General features: G+C 40.0%; 1 protein-coding gene across 6 annotated transcripts in view; it reads left to right on the forward strand.

Moving 5' to 3' along the window:
• The first annotated feature begins 3,670 nt into the window (after window positions 1-3,670).
• EOGT (EGF domain specific O-linked N-acetylglucosamine transferase) overlaps window positions 3,671-19,257 on the forward strand; it is a 35,815-nt gene continuing 20,228 nt past the window's right edge. The window contains exons 1-9 of one of the 6 annotated variants that reach the window (XM_057507550.1): window positions 3,671-3,762; window positions 4,483-4,700; window positions 5,324-5,379; window positions 7,121-7,344; window positions 8,513-8,613; window positions 9,210-9,318; window positions 11,442-11,536; window positions 11,886-11,990; window positions 17,698-17,804. In XM_057507550.1, coding sequence (XP_057363533.1) covers window positions 7,135-7,344; window positions 8,513-8,613; window positions 9,210-9,318; window positions 11,442-11,536; window positions 11,886-11,990; window positions 17,698-17,804 — 727 coding nt within the window. In that variant the 5' untranslated portion in view covers window positions 3,671-3,762; window positions 4,483-4,700; window positions 5,324-5,379; window positions 7,121-7,134. Of the gene's footprint in view, window positions 3,845-4,144; window positions 4,274-4,482; window positions 4,701-4,727; window positions 4,848-5,323; window positions 5,395-7,120; window positions 7,345-8,512; window positions 8,614-9,209; window positions 9,319-11,441; window positions 11,537-11,885; window positions 11,991-17,697; window positions 17,805-19,257 lie in introns of those variants that run through there. The other 5 variants (XM_057507544.1, XM_036877756.2, XM_036877755.2 and 2 more) reach the window with 5 other exon arrangements.

Raw genomic sequence — 19,257 nt, forward strand, 5'->3', positions numbered from 1 at the left:
ATATATATATATGGGAACATATGTATTTGTATACACACACCTAATATATAGTATCTTAACCTCTTGCCACTGTTCTGAAATTAGAAATCTTTGAAAACCAAATGGCTTTTTTATAGAGTTGCTGTCAAATCTGCTTTGGGGTAAATCCTGACTTGCACTGATGTGGGGTTATTTATAGGCTTTACCTCAGTGTGAGCAGTCATACATTTGCTGCAGAAATATTTTGTGAGATTATGGGGTGCTGACCCAGGGCACACTGAGGGTGTTAGTTAGCAAATGGTGTGCAAAAAACTCTATTTTGTAAGGAAAATTCAGGAACACACACGGTCCCAAAGATTTTGGACAAGTGATTGCATACTTGCACTTTGTCTTCCAATCAGCCTTGTAAAGTTGATCTCATTATCATCTCCATTTTTAAAATGAAGAAAGGTCAAGTAACTTGCTCAAGGTCATATGGCACACAAGTGGCAGAGGTGGAATTGTAATTCGTGCACTTTGGCTCCAGATTCCGTGTTCTGAACCATTAACTATACAGTGCTTTTCCATATAGTCTTAATGCTTTTCAGTAAAATCATAAGCATATGATCAACTGTAGCATAAGATCAAGGTTTTTTCAAACTATATTTATATGCTTCAGACTTAATACCTTTGAACTATGGTTTAAGCAGTTGGATAATCAGAGAACCAATAAGCTATATTCTGCCAGTAGTTAAGCATTTTGCTAACACTGTGAGCTATCCAAAATGTCAGTATATGAGCAGCAATCTTATAACACATTTAGCAAACTTGTAGCAATGTGAAAGTTAGGTTTAGGCAAAATTTGAAACAAAAGAGAACAGATTATGAATCCTCATATACTCATTTATATATACTCTAAGTGTTCAACAGTTCATGGCCCAACAACAGTTCATGGCCCATTTTGATTTATAGTTCACTTGTGCGTCCTCTCAACCCACACTGACTATTTTGAAGAAAATTTCAGATATATGGTTTGATTATCATATATAAGCATGGAATGTTTCTGTAAAAAGCAACTTTACTTCATCAACTATTTTGCTTGTTGCGTCTTATTTCCTATAGGAAAGACAGTAAATATGCATGATTGTTTTCCTCTGTTTACCAGTTTTTACATTGAGTTGTTTTTCCTTCTGTCATCAAGGGAGAACAATGAGATTTTGGCTTGTGTATTTGTTGATTAGTTGGGCCTTTTAAAATATAATACTTAATATATTTGTGCCTCAATTGATTACAGTTAACCTTTATTGATGCTTTAAATTATCCTATCTTTGGACAGAGGGAGCGTTTTCAAATTGGTTATTGAGTCCTTTTGATATGATCCTTTGATAGTCTTTGATTGCTTCCCTGCCTCATCTAAGGTCTTTCAGGTGGTTCTTGTACATTTCCTGTCCCATAACAGATTATCCATTTATTTATGGGTACCCAAGATTGTCCACTTTTCTATGGAGCGTGTGTTCCTTATAATGGGAAATGGTTTGCAGAAAACACAGGCTGCTACAGGGTTCTTGCTATAGGATTGATTGGTTGTTTCTAGGTCTTTTCAATGGATGATGGAGGAGAGGTTTGTTTTTAAAGATAAAATATATTGCTAATTCACACTGTTACTCCTGATTCAAATTAAGAACTACAGGATTTTTACATAACTTCATCAGGCTTATGTTATATCACATGTCAAAAATCTCAGGTTCAGGGGTATCTTAATTACTCTTATTTTGCTTATCCCAACCAATACTGCCAACAATATTGGTTGGGATAAGCAACCTTTCTCATGTATTTTCCCATATATATATATATATATTAATAATTTGGGTACCAAAAACAGGTTATGATTTTTTTTGTAATTCCTCTAGTCCTGAGGGTACATCCCCCCAGGATGTACAAATTGTGTTTCAGAGTCACATGGGAGAGTTCCCTCGCTGTGGTATTTGCCACAACTGGATAACGTTTAAATTTATTTAGTTCCATTTTACATTCAGTGTTCAAGAATTACTTTTAAAAACTTACTGTTTTATAATTAAAATATTTACATGATTCTAAAGTTACATATATATAATGTTATGTCCTGCGAGGTCACCTTCTTTGTCCCCTACATATTCCTTTTTTCCCCCTATATGTAATCATCTTAAATGTTCTATTTGTAAAATTATATATATATATACATGTATCTATCTTTCCTTTCCTTCATTAATAATAGCATATTACACATCCTTTTTCCTCTCAATAATATATCCTGCAGTGTATAAAGATACTTCTGTATCCTTTTTTACACCTGTATAGTGATACATTGTGTGGATATAGCATAGTTTATTCAGTCTCCTACTAACAGACATTTGAGTTTACTGTTAGTCAACCTGAGGAAAGTTTAAAATGACATTTCAACATTGGAAGCTTGTGGAGAAATTCTATGTTGTGAATGGCTCTTGCAGTGTGATAGAACTCAATTTCATGTTCTCAGAATCCTATATGTTCCATCTGAGTCTGAATGACCACATTTAATATTCAGCCATCTAAAGTTGCACGTGTGCATGCCACACCAATTTAATGGGTTTGTGTGTCCTTGCAGTTAGACTAAATTATTTAGAAGCCTTTCTCATGTGTTTTCCCATAAATATATATATATTAATATATTCACACACACATATGTATGTATATATAATACTCCTATATACATATTTGGCACAGTGCTCAGTGCAAAACAACATGTTTAAACGCTTACTTTAAATGACAATTCTTTTTGAGTCAACTAACAGGAGCACTACATTTCCTGTACAAGACAAAAATAGAATAGTGACAAGCTGAGAAAGCACTTTTAAACATTACTGCCCTTAATGGTATGGGGTGGGCAAAGTATGAAATAATAGAGCAGTTCTCTTAGATATTTCACTCTTGCATAAAGAATACATGAGTTAATACTGTAAAAAGTGCTTTAGAATAATGCTTCGCACGTGTTAAATGTCATATGTGTTTTGGGGGTATTTGAAAAACAATGCAGGTAACACTGGCATCTAAAATTTTTATTTAGAAAGCATGTAAGCCTTTGGAGAGAAACCTGTGTTTCCTTATGATTATATTAATACTGGTGATTTTATGTGTCTGAGCATACGTTTTGACGCTATCAACCTTCATTTAATCAGTTCAAGTTAAATCAGTAAAATTAAGCCCACTATGCTCTGGACAGCGTTCTAGAACGGAGGGTGCCGAGAGTAGAAGGCAGTGTGGAAGATGGGCGTTCAATTAATTATGATTAAATAATTATAACAGGGTAAAACAATAAAATTGAACTCCACAGTATAGCATTTGAACTTGGTGAGTTTTCGGATAGGTACAGAGACAGGCAAGTATACTACCGTGCAACGTGCGGGGACTCCAAAGAATCTTCCCCACCGGAAGGTACTGCCAATTATATTCAGGCCCCAAATGTGAAAGGGCGGCAACTTCTGCCCTAATTAAGAGTAAAGATCGCCTCAGTGCTGCGCGATCGAAATGCAGAGGACAGCAGGTTTTCCAGCCCGCCTGTGTCCAGCGCAGCATCGCTTTCCTCCCAGGAGGCAACCGGCCGTCCCCGGCCCGCTCCGCCGTCCGGCTGAGCTGAGGTCGCGGCCCCGGTCCTCACCCTGACCTTCGCGGCGGCCCCGCGCGCTGGGCACCTCCTGGCCGCCCCTCCGCGGGGCACGCGCCGCAGGCCAAGGTGCGGCGGCTGCTCCCTGGCGCCCCCTGGCCCGGCGCCGGCGCCTGAGGTTTCCGGTGAGCCGCAGCAGCCGGTTATGGCGACTCCCTCCTCCCGACCAGCGGCGGTCTCCTGCTCCCCGTAGACGCCCGGCTCCAGGTGGGCTCGCCCGCGACCCGCGGAGCTTCCCGGCCCCCTCCCGCCGCGCGCCCTCCTGCCGCCCGCGGGCCGGGGAGGAGGGCATGGGGGCGCCGGCCCTGGCCTCCGGGTCCCGGCCTGCCCAGAGCCGCCGCGCACGGGTTGGACGCCCTCCCGCCGGCGGCGGGGCGCCTGTCTGCCCAGAGGCGGGCGGGGCCGTACCCCGGGGCCGGCGCGCCGGGGCGGGGCGGCGGGCCGCCTCCGGGACCTCTGCGCCCCGCGTCGGCCCGGGGCGGCGCCGGGCGGGAGGACCGGCGCTGGGGAAGCGCGCTCGCCGCCCCGCCTCCCGGACCCCGGCTCCAGCGGACGGCTGGCGGATCGCCGCCCCCGCGTCGCGGGCGGCCGAGCCCTGTCTGACCCCCTTGGACGGCCCCGAGGCTTCTGGCACAGGTGGGGCCGAGCCCTGCAGGAGGCGTCGCGAGCCCCAGACGCGTTCAGCCTCTTGTTCAGCTGCCTCCTTTAAACTTTGCCAGCTCCGTCACAGGGCCGCTCCGTCACAGGGCCGCTCCGTCGCACCCACTGTGGTCCCCGTCCGCCTCGGGCCTTCACCTCTCATCACTTTTAACGCTTTTCCTTTCCTTTCCATCTCCGCCCTTTAGGTCTGAGGAAGTCCAGCCAAGGAGGGCAGACGTGGAGAGAGCCGGCGGCTTTGTGCTGAAGGAAAAAGTACCTCGGCCGCTAAAGCTTCCATCTCCAGGGGAAGTGCACCCACCCATCCCTGGAGGGCCTTGCAAGAGGCCTCCCCACCGCAAAGCTTTCTGCCAGGCCGCGGGTTGTGCTTTCACGCACCAGCAGCCACCTCCTTCTGCCTTTGCAAGTGGGTACCTGCCTTCCGCAAAAAGCCAGGCTTCTGAGCCGAGCGTTCAGATTTTTCCCAGGACTTCACTGTTAACTCCGAAAATGGATCAGTGCGTTTAGTTATGGCTGAAGCACAGTCAAGGATAATGGACTTGGATAACCAAAGGTCAGGACCTGGTCCTAATAACGACTTAATGGCTGGGAAGGATGAATCAAACGATAGGACGCCCTGCATGTTGAACCTCAGTAGTGAGTAGTAAGACTCAGGTAGCAGGGGGACTCAGCAGTAGGATCACTCTTTGAGTAAGTGATCACTGGGAAAATTGCCCCTAGGAAGGTTTTATCGGCTTGGTGTGGCGGTGACCAACTGTACCAGTTGGTGCCTGTATGAAGTGGGCCGCATCCTTCCTGCTCACCCTTAGGATCTGGTTTGTGTCCCTGTGCTGACGCTGGTACCTGTACCCTTGCTTTTAGCCACATGATATTCATTAAGGAAAAGAAGGAGCACCATGAGCCAGGCCTTCTGCTTAGAGGTTTTGTCTTTATGTTTTTTCCTCCTTGTATCCTTTAATTCAAAATTTCACCTGGATGATAAAGTCTACCTTAGCATCCTCTTAAGGTAATATGTTTCACTTTTGACAGGTTTTATGTATCTGAAGCATCACAACAGCTTTTGTGTGGTTCTGAGGATTAAAGAGGTAAATATTTTCATTGTTAAGTAGAGTCACTGTTACTATTAATATGTATTTTTAAAATTTTGTACAATTGGTATCAACTCACTGCTATATAAAAGTCCTAACTAAAAATATTAGTTCAGATCACCTTTACGACAGGTAACCTTACAGTCTTAACAACTAGGTAAAAGAGAAACCACTGTGTTTACCACTCCAGATGGAGAAGGATTTCTTCTCGGTGTCTCCACTGTTTAGTTATGATCCTTTCACCTTGGAATTTTAGGCTTGATTGAACATAGCAGTCTAGATTGAAAGGCCTCATCTGCATCACCCATACTCAGTAAAGACTGATTTTAAAAGCTGGCTTTTCCAGTATGCCCCAGTGACCACAGATCTTGCCCAGGAACAACTAATATGTAATATGGCTCTATCATTTGGTGGGAAGAGCACTCTTTTCTTCTTTTTCAAACAGGGAAAATATACCACTAAAGTTGAACCCAAAATGCCACAATTATTTTCTGGAATACATGGGAGAAATTTGGTCCAAGAAATTGAATCCTTATGGGTGAATTAGAAACGGAGTAAGGTCTGTGACCGTTATGTCTTTTCACAATGCTAAGGCACCATGGGAGCATTTAAACCACACAGCGTCCGAGGCAAACTGGATTTGACTCCTGGAGTTTTCTAGGTCTTAGTTATTATTATCACAAATTGTTACTATACCCATTAGAATGTAAGTTCCACAAAGGCAAGGCATTTAGTTCTCGACTGCACATTTATTACTGCATCCTTGGTATGTAGAAGAGTACCTGGCATGTAGTGTGAACTTAATGTATGCTTGTGATTATTAGTTTTTATTCAGCAGATACACACTTGCTCAGAGCATTGCACCACGTTTTCTTCTCCCTCCCTGGCATGTTTTCCCTGCTCCTCATCTTTTAGGTCTCAGCACAAGTATTATTTAGCAGCCCCTCCCCAACACCATCACACTTGGCTTTAAATATTTATTTACTAAGCACTTACATAGCATTAGATGTGCTAGGTACATCCGAACACTTTACCAATATTTATTTCACAACAGCCCTATGAGGAAAGCTTATTACTTCCATTGAACAGATGGGTAAGCTGAGGCACAGCAAGGTTAAGTAACTTGCTCAAGGTCACACAGCTAGGAAGCTGCAGCTGGATTCCAAGCCACTTCATCTAGCTTCAGAGTTCATGTTCCTACCCACCATACTATGCTGTCTACTATATTAACCTTACTTTGTATCAGGCACCAGCAGTCTGGGTCATGTCAAGGCCTTCCTCCCATTTTTGTAAATAAAGTTATATTAGAATGCACTCACTCCCAGACTTGAGCATAGCCAATGGCTGCTTTCCTGACAGAGGCATTATTGAGGAGTTGCCCCAGAGACTATCAGGCCTGAAAAGCCAAAAATATTCACTATCTGACCCTTTACTGGAAAAGTTCGTTGGCCCCTGGTTTATTTGATTTGCAGGCCTTGTCATCGGAAGTTGTTTATTTATATATTTGTCTTTTATGTCTCTTGCACCAGGTTAAAATCTCCACGAGAGCAGGGCTCTCTCTTGGTTTGTACACCCCCGTATACCTAGCTCCTGACACATAACAGGTGCATGAAAAATATTTGTTGAGTAAAGGAATGTTACACAGTCATGCAGCAAAGTTGTAATTATGCATAGCCTTTGACCCCTTCGACTTTTAAAGGCTATGTCTTAACAAAGATGTTTTCAACTTGATCTCCAGCTTTAAAGGTTGCTATGTTAATGCTGCTTGTATTTGGAGTATTGCTTCCCGACATCCCCCTGAGCAGCCAGGATGAGGCTCCCCCAGAGGCTGGTGGAGTTGCAGGAGAACCTCTGTTTAGCTACGCCAGCATCCGCCTGCCAGAAGGGCACGTGCCCTTCTTTTTCCACAATAATAGGCACATTGCCACGGTCTGTGAGAAAGACTCACGGTGTCCTTATAAGGTAGGTGTTATTTCTTTTCCTCTATTTTGAAAAGGATGCTGTTGAGGCTGGTTTACTAGGTCTGCTTTATAACCTGAACCTGAAGGTAGAATTCCATCTTTTGGTTGTAGGTGTGAGTCAGGCAGTTTGTTTGTTTTTCATCTAATGCTTCTAAGTGACTGAACTTTGCTTGAAATTGTAGCCCACCAACAAGAGTGGGATTTAAAATCTAAATCACTAGTAAAATAAATCGGTAGCCAGTACTATTTGTATACTCTGTAAACGAAGTAAAGTACATTTTATGCAGAAAAGACTATCTAGCTAAAAGCAATTAGAAGAATTTCACAGCTCTTCTTTCTTGAACTACACTGAGGAGGGTCTCTTAGCATTTAATTCTGGTAGTAAACACCTCCACCCGCGTCTCCACATAATTGAGACTGTTATTGTGGCCTGCCTTCTGTTTTACAGTTGTTGGAAAGGCCTCAGATTGAAGCCCATTAAGATGTCTTACAAGGCCTCAGAGATCAAAGCTGGGCATTGTGAGACATTTCCTTTCCCAGGGAGCTGGCCCAGGAAGCAGAAGGAGAAGCAGACCTGGGAATCAGACCAGCATTGCCCTGGGGCCTTGCAGAAGTGTGTTCTAAGCCCCCTGGCCCACAACAGCTGCTGTGTTCCCCGCGCCCCCCCCAGCTACTCCCATGGGCTGCAGAACTGTCTTTTCCTTAAGGGGTTTCTGGTGACCTTGATTGATGAGTTAACATTGCTGATCAATTCCACTGACTGTGTGATTCTTTCAGTGATAGAAGTCCCAATTTATATGACTCTTTAGGGACTGATTTTATAATTGGTTTGCTCAATGAGAGAGGCAGTTTCATTGAGTTCCTTCAAGAAATTCCAGTTCAAATGGTCTTTGGTAGTCTAGGTAAAGCCTAGACTTTCAGCTGGGGGACTTTACATGGTGGTGGTGGGGTGGTGGTGATTGAGGATAATCTTAATTATCTTGTTAAGAACTGTGAGAATCCTAGTCTTATTATTTACTCTAGTTATTTTTTATTATATGAATACATGTTGTAAGACATAAAAGTGAAAGTTCTGTAAAGATTTGTCTTCTTCTTGAAAAAATCTAAGAGTCCTCTCTAAATCTCAGAAAAACGGAGACCAGTCTAAATGTACATGTTTTATGTTCTAGAAACACTTGGAAAATCTGAAGTACTGCTGGGGTTATGAGAAATCCTGCAAGCCGGAGTTCAGGTTTGGTTCCCCTATTTGCACCTTCGTTGACGTGGGATGGTAAGTTTCTAGATGGGAGACTTTAAATCATCTTTCTCTATAATGTGTACCGATGCCCCAATTCCCAGGTAGATTTTGGGTTTAGATAGTAATTCCTGTAGATATTAATTTGATGACACAGTCATGAATTCAACTTTACTAACTCCCCCAACCACTGAATATCCATGTCCTCTGCCAGAGGCAGAAAACAGTATGGATCACAGAAAATATTTTCCCTCAGCAAACACTATGAAGATAAATGGATGGTTTCCTCTTGATTCTGTAAGGGGAAGTTAAGTATAATTAGTATTTTCAATACATGCAAGGTTAATGGAGTAGGGAAAATAGAGTAATTAACTGTTCATTGCCTTCAATTCCTGATGACCCTAATTTCATACGTTTCTGTTGTATGTATTTTTATTATAAGGGATTAAGTCTGTAAATAACTTACATATTTTGGTAACTTCATGTAGCAAGGGATAGTTTTAGGAAAATTAAGACAGTTTATTTAAAAAAGTTAATGATACACTTCTAGCAATTTAACCTTTAGGAAGAAAATTCAAAGTTCAGAGAAAATGAAATGAAAAATATCATGGAATCCCTTTGTTTGCGAATAGGACAGACACCCTTGAATCAGCTCAAGACATATTCTGGAAACAAGCTGACTTTGGGTATGCTGGAGACCGGCTGGAAGAACTGCATGTGCTCTGCCAGCCTAAGGAAACAGTAGGTGTTCAGCCCCTTAATAACTGAGCATGTTTATTTTAAAATGCTTACAGAATTTAGATCATAATATAAAAACAAGATAGATGGCCCTATGAAAGGAATCCCTTACTCTCACATATTTACTTAGTCTTGTATTTAACTTCCCCAAACAAGATGTTCTATTTTATTTGGAAGCCATGTCCTCATTTTCATACATGTATCAGATGGTCATATTTTGAGGCAGTTAAAATATTACTAGGTTTATGATTGGGGGGAATTATCTTGTTAAGAACTGTGAGAATGCTAGTCTTATTATTTACTCTAGTTATTTTTATTATATGAATACATGTTGTAAGACATAAAAGTGAAAGTTCTATTTAATCTGCTAAATTAAATATGCTAAAGAAAATAAATTGATAAATTGCATCTTTGCAAATCCTGTCAAAAGTAATTTGTGACAGGTGATACACCCCCACCATGCTGCTTTCTGTTTGCTGAGGACTTTATAGTTTGCAAAAAGCCTTGCTATATGTTAGCTAGTTTGACTCTCACAAGCATTATTGCAGATAGGAAAGGCAGGCATTACTGATGCCGTTTGACCAGAGAGGAAAATAGCATCCTCAGAGAAGTTAAGCAACTTCTCTAAGACCACACAGCTACTATGTAGAATTGGACATCAAAAATTAAAATGCAGACCTTTTTTCTATGCTTTCATCTGTACCACATTGTACTCTCTCGGTAAGACAGACACTTGCCAAGAAGCAGTTTTGGGGTTGTCAGTAGAAGAGCAGGCTCCACACCTCAGAGTTGAAATCCTGATTCCTAGACAGGGTACCCAACCTTTGTACATTTCAGTTTCTTGTTATTTCAAACTATGCTTGTTTCATTGCTTGTGGTAAGGATGAAATGAGATTCTACATATAAAAATGTTCACTGCAGAGCCTGGCTCCCAGCAAAGGGCTTAGTGTTAGTTTTTAAAGGTCTGTGGAGTTACAAGCACTTAAGATTCTGGTTTATTATCTCCCAGTGTTTTTGAGCCTTGGCTGAGTCTGTGACATGTCAGGAATCCCTATTATGCCACGAAGTCTAGAAAATGACAAAAAACCTTTTTCTTTTTACTCAGTTGCATTTAAAAAAACAGAGTATATGTTCTCTAGCAGTTTGGGAGGATGTCACATTCTAGAACTTAAAGCAATTTGAGCAAGGAGGATGGAGCCGGGAGGGGGGCAACACAGCATTCGCCGGCCCTGCTGCACGACGCATACGTGGGCCGGAGTAGCTGTTCACATGGCAAGTGTGAAGGAAGAACCACAGCCCCACCTGGCACACCTCTTCCAAGCAGTTTTGTAGAATGCTTTCCTGGCCAAGGTCTACCTTGATATGTTTTGTGCTCACAGTATGATCCGTTATCAGCTATGGATTCTAAGACACCATCTGAGTCAAGATTAAGGTCTTATGTTCATGGGGAGTTATGGGAGAAACAACCAAAGGCCATTTGAGTCTATAAATAAAATGGAATGCAGGTAAAAGTTTTTGGAACTTTGCCTCTTTTGCACAAACCAGATTGGGAGAAATAGAAATAGGCTCTGATAGCTGACTCTTAAACTCCTCTATTTCAGTGGTTAAAAATACACTGCCCCATGTTGCTGTTGAGAAAGGCACTCTCACAATTTGTAGGGCTTGCTGAAAGTACCTCTTATTAAAACTGGCAAACTGCCCTTTCCACCTTGCATTTTAAAGTCTCTCGACCTTGTTTCGTGTGGCTCATCTTTGAAAAATGGGCTTTTCACATATCTGTGGGATAGTGAGAGCTCTGAGTGCTTTTTTTTTTTTTTTTTAAGAGGACTGAAATGAACCACATGTGCAGCCCTTGGCTTTAAAATTTGAGGTTGCTATAAAAAGAATATTTGGGAGGTCTTCTTAGTAACCTAAAAATCAATATGACAACACTGTGCTTGGCCAAAGTCTGCTGGGGAAGGGAAAAAAAATCCTTAAACAGAAGCAATCTTTGAGAAGCTTCCACATCACACTGTGGGGTGTGAACCTGAAGGTGTGCATTGCCAATGTGTCTAGCAAGCCTGGGTATGTTCTCAAAATATTAATAGTAGGTATTATTATTTTTCTTTTTATTCTACCTGTTTCAGAATGACTCAAGTCTGGTTTGTTCCCGTTATCTTCAGTATTGCCGAGCAGCCAATCTTTATCTTGATTTAAGAAACATCAAGAGAAACCACGACAGGTACTTAAGTGGCTGATGTTGAAATTTAATGGAAATTCTGCACTATTTTCTGGGTCAGGGCTAGGCCTTGGATTTGATGGATAGTAATATGGCAATGAGGTTGGGAGTGGGTGGAGGGTGGAAGGCCCAGACTAGCCACAAGTTGGTCATTGGGAAGCTGGATGATGGGTCTTTTGGGTTTCTCTACCATTCAGCTGCTTTTGGATGTGTTTGAAATACTGTATTATAAAGAATTAAATGCCAATGAAAAACTGATCTGGGAAATTGGTAAACTACCTTGATTACATCCCATGTGCTTGAGTCATGATACAATTTTTCAAACTCAGCCTAATTTTTTGTCATCCACCAGATTTAAGGAAGATTTTTTGCAGAGTGGTGAAATCGGAGGACATTGTAAACTTGACATTCGTACATTGATGTCTGAAGGTCAGCGCAAAAGTCCTCTGCAATCTTGGTAAGGTTTAAAAAACAACCTGACCATGTTTTAAAAGTATTTACCTTTATTCCTGGCATGTGCAGATTTTGGTAGGGTTTTTAAATGACTTAATTCATTTGTCGATAATTCGGCAGGAGTTCTGGGGAGCAATGGCTACAGAACCGGTCAGTTGTATCTGAATTATATGTGTTTATAATAAATTAGGAAGTATAATATTGTGCTTAGTGTTTGCTAATGAAAGAAAAAATCAGTTCAAAAATGACTTTTACTAACTCCTCATAATCACCATGTTTTTGGGGAACATATTTTTTAAAAGAAATACACACTTAATTGAAGTACATAACAAGAATATAGAGAAGTATACAGTTTGGATCATGAAAAAATGAGCCTGCCTGTGTAACTCATGCCCAGGTCCGACACAGTCCATTATCCACACCCATAATGCTGACTTTCAACACCATTGAGGAGCTTTTTGAACTTTATTTAAATTGGGGAATGCACTTTGATCTAAAACATTTTTAATATTAAACCAGTTTTATGGTTATGAAGAAATTTGCCATCCCTAGAAATTAAGGGATTAGGGTACTTTAAAAAACTATATCTAAAAATAATCTTAGACTCACAGAAATTTAAAAATAGCTTTAAAATTTGGAGTCCCATTCTACCCTTACCCCAGGGTCTTCTAGCGATGACATCTTACAAAACTATAGTACAATGATCAAAACCAGGAAAGTGGTGTTGGTACCCTAAACACATTTGAATCTCACAGGCTTACATGCACTCTTTTTTTTTTTGAATGTAGGTTCTATGAAATTATATTACATGTCTAGGTGCTTGTAACCATGACTACAGTCAGAATACAGATCAGTTCTGTCATCCCAAAGAAACTCTCGTGCTACCCTTATAGGCTAAGCTGAAGTACCCAGTTCCAAAGTGTATGGTGGGTTTTTTAATACCATCAAGTAATTCTCTGACACCAGCTGGGTGTCCTGTCATTCAACTCAATTCTTTTTTGTTGTTGTTTTTTTAACTGTATTTTTTTAAATTAAAGTATAATTGATATACAATATTTTATTGGTTTCAAGTATACAACACAGTAGTTCAACAAGTTACAAACATTATTAAATTCTCACCCCCACTAGTGCAGTTACTATTTCTCAACATAAAAAGATTCTTTCAGCTTAATTCCATTGCTGTCTACCCAGGGTTTCTGACTGATTGGCTACAGATTGAAGCTTCCAGCGATCTGCCCCTTAGATTTGATTAATTCACTAGAGCAGCCCTCAAAACTTTTAGAAACATTTTACTTACTAGATTATCAGTTTTATAAAATGATATAACTGAGGAACAGCCAGATGGAAGACCTTCCATGACGTCTCTAGGCACCCCACTCTCCCCAAATCACCGTATGTTCCCCAACCCAGAAGCTCTCCAAACACCCTCCTTTTCGGTTTTATGGAGGCTTCATTACATAGGCATGACTGATTAGATCATTGGCCTTGGTGACTGAACCTCCAGCTCCTTTCCTCTTCCCAGAGGTCGGGGGCTGGGACTAAAAGTTCCAACCCTCTAATCACATGGTTGGTAAGCAGCCCCCATCCTTAGGGGTGGTCCAAAAGTTAACTTATCAATATAACTAAAGACACTTTTATGGCTCTCTTCACTTAGGAAATTCCAAGAGTTTTGGGAGCTCTGTGCCAGAAATGGGAATGAAAACCAAATATATATATATCTTATTATACATCACTATGTCACAAGTCACATAGGATACTCTTAGGTAATGTTAATATTTAAGGTCACATATTCATGCTAAGCAAATCCTCAGGATAATAATCTTGCCATATGCACTTGAAAAAACAATTCAGCTGTGTAAATTTGAATACCTAATTCATGCTTTATTCAACAATTCATGAATTGGGCAGCAATTCTATCTAGCAAATAGAAAGGAACTCCCAGAAGAGTTTAATTTATAAATTAAGTACAGTAAGAGATTACTAACAATAGTAAAGTAGAACAATTATAGCAATATACTGTAATAAAAGTTATGTGAATGTGGTCTCTCTCAAAATATCTTATTGTGCAGTACTCACCCTTCTAGTAATGGTGCGAGATGGTAAAAATGCCTGTGTGATGAGATGAAGTGAGAATGACAGACACTGTGACTGAGTGTTAGGCTATTACTGACCTTCTGACAATCTGTCAGAAGGAGGGTCCTCCACTTCCAGACCACAATTGACTGGGAGTAACTGAAAAGCAAAAACACAAATAAGGGCATCTACTGTATACCTATACAAATAAAACATAAATATGACTTAATATTATTTCTTATTTGAAGATGCTTCTTATAAAATTTAACTTATCAAATAAGCCTAATCAGTTTGACATCTCTTTTTTTAATAAGGAGAGAGAACAGTTTTTTTGAGGTGTTTCAAGGGTCCTCTGAAAAATCCCAGGCTTAGTTCAAGGTCAAAAAGACTGTATTTAGAATTTGATTTTTGGGAATTTTGTCAAAAATATCAAAAGTTTTGAAAAGCCTTGGTCAGATGAGATCATAAATCACTGTAAAACTTTTCTTAGTTATCTATTTAACTATAGAGACAATTAAAGACTCCACAGGTAAATACAGAAAGTTAAGTAGTGGTAAAAAATGAAAATAAAAAACGTTGGCAATTTTAATTGAGAAGATTCAACTTTCTTAAATAATCAAAGACCCGATAATAAAAATAATATGAAGTATGAGAAATTATTTTGATAAACAAAAGCTTTGCTTTCTAGAAAGATTACTTTAAGATATAAAGAAAAACATTTTACAGTTTCTTATCGAGTAGACCAGTAAGCCAAGAAAACTGGCCTTTTAACAGAAAATCAGATTTTAATTTTGCTTTAGTTTTTCTATAAAAGGAAGCAAGAAGTGGATGTCTATGTTCAGTAACTAATATTTCAGTATTTTATCTTGTGATCTGTAAATGATCTGGATATCCAGTAAATATAACTCAATCTGGAAATGATCTGGAAATCCAGTAAATATAACTCATCATTTAACTTAGCAAACTGCGGTTTCAGGTTACCAAACAGATTTAGGGTAACTATTGTAGAAATTCACCTAAAGCTTTTTATTCTACTTACATCTGTGCTCTTTACTGTTTCCTAACAATTACGTTTAGACCACACACAGAAAACTTTATGAGATGTTAGACAAAGTCAGCCATCATCCCAAGCTCTTTTTCTTACTGACGAATTTTTGTGAGATAACATGAACCTCCTCAACTAGTAAACCCAGCTAGAATAGAAGTTGTATGTCTGCATTATATTTAAAGCTGTTAACTCTGACATGCCTGATGTAGTCAACCCAAACTTAAATTAGCTTTTATTTGCCAAGGGTTATCCCAGCTCACGTGAACCTGAAAACAATTGGGTTAGTTTCTATTATACTTTTGAGAATTTTTATGAATATTTAATTCTTTTAAGTGCTTGATTTTCTTCAAGCCAATTAAATAGAGCTCTTTTACAATTTAATTTTGGCAGTACAATCGGAGGCAGAAAGTACCACACATCTATAAAGACACATATAAGCATGCAGATGCTGAGACCTTCTGGACAAGTGATTCCCCAAATCACTTTCCTTCTTTTGTGCTCTTTCTGATGCAGATTACCTCCCTGAAGTTTGTACTTTAACATTTATATATCCAAAGCACAGAGAAGAATGCAAGTTGAAAGCCTTTTATGATAAATAGGGGAGGTTTGGGGATTGGTTAAAAGCAATCAGAGAACTTCAAACTGCATTTCTAGTCTCGCAAAAATTTGTAAGATAAAGACAGTTGCTTTCAGTTCCTTAAAGATTTGGTTTGCAACTTAAATGACATTGTAGGTTGACCCACCCATAAATCCTTCAGGGTTTTAGAAGGTTTTTCTTTCTCTGTGGATACACAGCTTTATTTTAGCTTAGCAGAGATGGCCAAAAATATATATATATATTTATCAGGCTCTGCAATTTGGCCAATTTCTGACCACAGATCTACCGTGTAGTTTCTAGCTAGGATAAATAGTAAATATTTCTGGGAGTATTCAACAGCTGGACTCAAGAGGCCTCCCCAAAGATGTTTTATTCTCCTCTTTCTCTGCTGGGTACCATGGACAGATCCAGGCAGGCATTCTCACCCTTATCTCGCTTTTTCTGCTAGTGTTTCAGGATCCCATCTGTGGTTCTGAATTTACCCGGATTTGGCAACTTTTTTCTTTTATTTTGATTTTAAAATTTTAGTTTTCCTTGGATGTTTAAGAGACTAACATGACAGTTTACTGGAAAACCTCTTAGCGTCCCGTCAGCCCTGGGAGGTAGGTGGGGTGGGAAGGTGGGGGAGGGTGTCTGTAAGGCCATTAACTCGGTGCACTTTTGTATATGGTCATGGAATCTTTGCCGAGTGGAAAAACAACTGAGGCAGAGGATTCCTAGAATGAGTACTGAAGTCAAGGACGCTAGAGGGAAGCAGTAAGAGTCACGTCAGTCTTAGAGCCTTTTGTTTTTAGGTTTATCTCTTCCATGTTTGATTTTCCATTAGCCTTTTACCACATTGAAATCTTTCAGTGAAGCTGTTTTGGAATTCTGAAGCCGTTTGGAGGCTCCTGCATACTAGTTAGAGTAGGTACGTTATTATGTTTGATTTGGAAGCCTTGCTTTTAAGCGGCCTCCTTAATTGATCTCCTCTAATTGAAACAGCCCTCGTATTGGTCTTTGTGAGTCTAGGTGGTAACTCCCCTGAGTTCTGGCAGCAATTTGGTAGAGCCCTAGCCACAAGTGGGGTATAACCTCTATTTCTGTCTGGACATGTTCTGGGCCCTCCAACCTGCTGTTTAGGAAACCAAGTTCTTAGGACACAAAAATGCTTAGTAACATTTTTGCCATTTTTGTAGATATTTGTAGCTTCTAGGACTATTCTTAGGCAAGAAGAACAAGCAGGAGTGCCAGAAAGTGGTACTTTTAATTCTAGATTTTAAGGATCCCATATTTATTATTTATTTATTAGTCAATTCATTTGTTTGCTTATTTGTTTATTTTTAGCTAAGAGTTGGGGTCTGGCAGAGCCAAACTAATGCCTAGAAGGGTTGTGCTGCTCGTTGACGGTTGTGTGGTGTTTTTTCAGTATCGTGTTGCATGGAAATTTTCTTGAGGTAGGCAGGTGACCTACTGATGTCTAACCCACTCCTTGACTAACTTATCCTAAGACAGGAGTCTTGGGGCTATAGCTCCTAAATGCTTTGATCCATGCCCCTTAATTTTTTTTTTTTTTTTCTTCTGAGATTGCCATTAGCAATTAGCCTTTACCAAGCAAATTTATTTCACCTAAGACCTTGCACTATACCCACATCAGTTTAAATCAGACTGAGTCTGGTTTTTCACTGGGACCCAGTCCAGTTCTGCCTGGTAACCACCGACAGTTCCTAGTGTGGATTCCAGGGGCTGGAAAAAGATTGGGTCTGCAGAGCCTAACTAATGAGGACTGTGGGCTGAGGCTCCACCTGGATGCAGAGCTGTGGACTGCACCAACAGTTCTGTACATGTTGTGTGACATTATATAAATGTTAGTAAGTTTTGAGAACTTCCACGGATTCTTCTAAGTGCACAGGCTAGACGTAAAATCTGTCATGAACAGATCCTCAGTTACAGTGTTGCGGTAGGGAGTTCAGAAGCATCACTTTGAAAGCATCTTCCGATTCACAATTCCAGGTTTGCTGAGCTACAGAGCTATACTCAGCTCAACTTCAGACCAATAGAAGATGCTCAGTGTGACATTGTCATTGAAAAACCAACCTACTTCATGAAATTGGATGCAGGTGAGAAGTTAATTTGTTATTTATTTGTTGGTTAGTGAGGCTTTGTTCCTTTCTTGATGTATGTATGTAGTGATTTCCCCAGAGTTTTGGGGAAGTAGTATGACATTGAATTGTAGATTTGCTTTCTGCTTTCTCTGAAGAAGTGAACTAGTTTGAACTTTCCATTATGTAATACCTTTGGCATTTTAGAAGAAACCTGCATATTAGTATCGAATGTCTCAATCAATATTAAAAGCTGAGAGAAGAAGGGATATATACACATTTTATAGCTAAATTTACCCCCTCTAGTTTCTCTAATGACTTGATTTAGTTTTGCGTCTTAAATTCTTAAAAATAAAAGCCATTTGTATACTGTGAGTGGGAAAGGAACGCCCATAAGCTCTTCTGGCAGACTTTCTGATACCATTTCCATGACTGAAGTGAACTTAACATACCTCTGGAAGTTAGCAGTGTGGTGTGTTCTTGGAAAAAAAGTAAAAGTCGTCAACTGAGAGCAGAGGCAGAGCTAAAATAAAACAACAGCATTTACTTGGGGTCTCAGAATCACAGTTCAAGGAACATCCTTCCAGAAAACAATTGTGTCAAGGGCATTTAAAGACCAAAGACAATGCTTGTTTGTGTTGTTTACAAAGAATTTTGATAGGCTTTGTGGCAGAAAACTAGTCTTAACTGAATATGTTTGGCTGCTCAGGCTGTCACTAAGCGAAGCCTCTTAGTAGAGCAAGTTGCTGGTGTTCAGGCTGAGTCTTTGGTACCGAGTCCTTGGGATGATATTCGCCCAGTTCAAAAGTTCATGCTTCCACTGGTGAGGATGTTCCTAAGGCCCATCTCCTTAAGGCTTTCTGGCTCTGTGTTAAAACTCCTTGATATCAGTGACCCTATTTCATTTCACTCTTCCTAAAATCAAATAATTTTCCCACTTAATACCTATAGCTTCTAACTCTCAATTTGCAAGCACGGCTTTAACTTTATGAACTAGTTGCCCTGCAGAGGAGAAACATGAATCGTGCTGCCTTCTCTCTTTCATTATAAGATTACCATGCCACGTGGTATCAAAATTCATGAGAGGCTAGGCTTATGCTGAAATAGAGCCCTCTGCCACGAATATTTCAGAATTACTGTAATTTATTGATCATATTTTAATGTGCTCTGCCTTCAGAAGTCATAATTCTTACATTACACAGTAATAGGTTCTGAAATGAGACAAGTTTAGGTTTTTGAAATAAGAGCAAGTAAAAGTGCTATGTTCAAGGTCCTGACTCATTTTTAAAATATGCAAATTAAAAGGGGCCAAGAAAACACTGATCTGTCTGTAAAAGAGTTGGATTTTGTGAACTGTTAAATTTATGTGGATAATTGCACAATAAAGTATGTAAAGTAGGAATGCAGGGCTTACGTAGACATGTGCCGTTTCTTCCCTATATTCATAACTCTACTTTTTTCTTCTAACTTA

The sequence above is a fragment of the Manis pentadactyla genome, chromosome 1 (genome assembly GCF_030020395.1).
Source record: "Manis pentadactyla isolate mManPen7 chromosome 1, mManPen7.hap1, whole genome shotgun sequence".
In the NCBI taxonomy this organism is placed as follows: Eukaryota; Metazoa; Chordata; class Mammalia; order Pholidota; family Manidae; genus Manis; species Manis pentadactyla.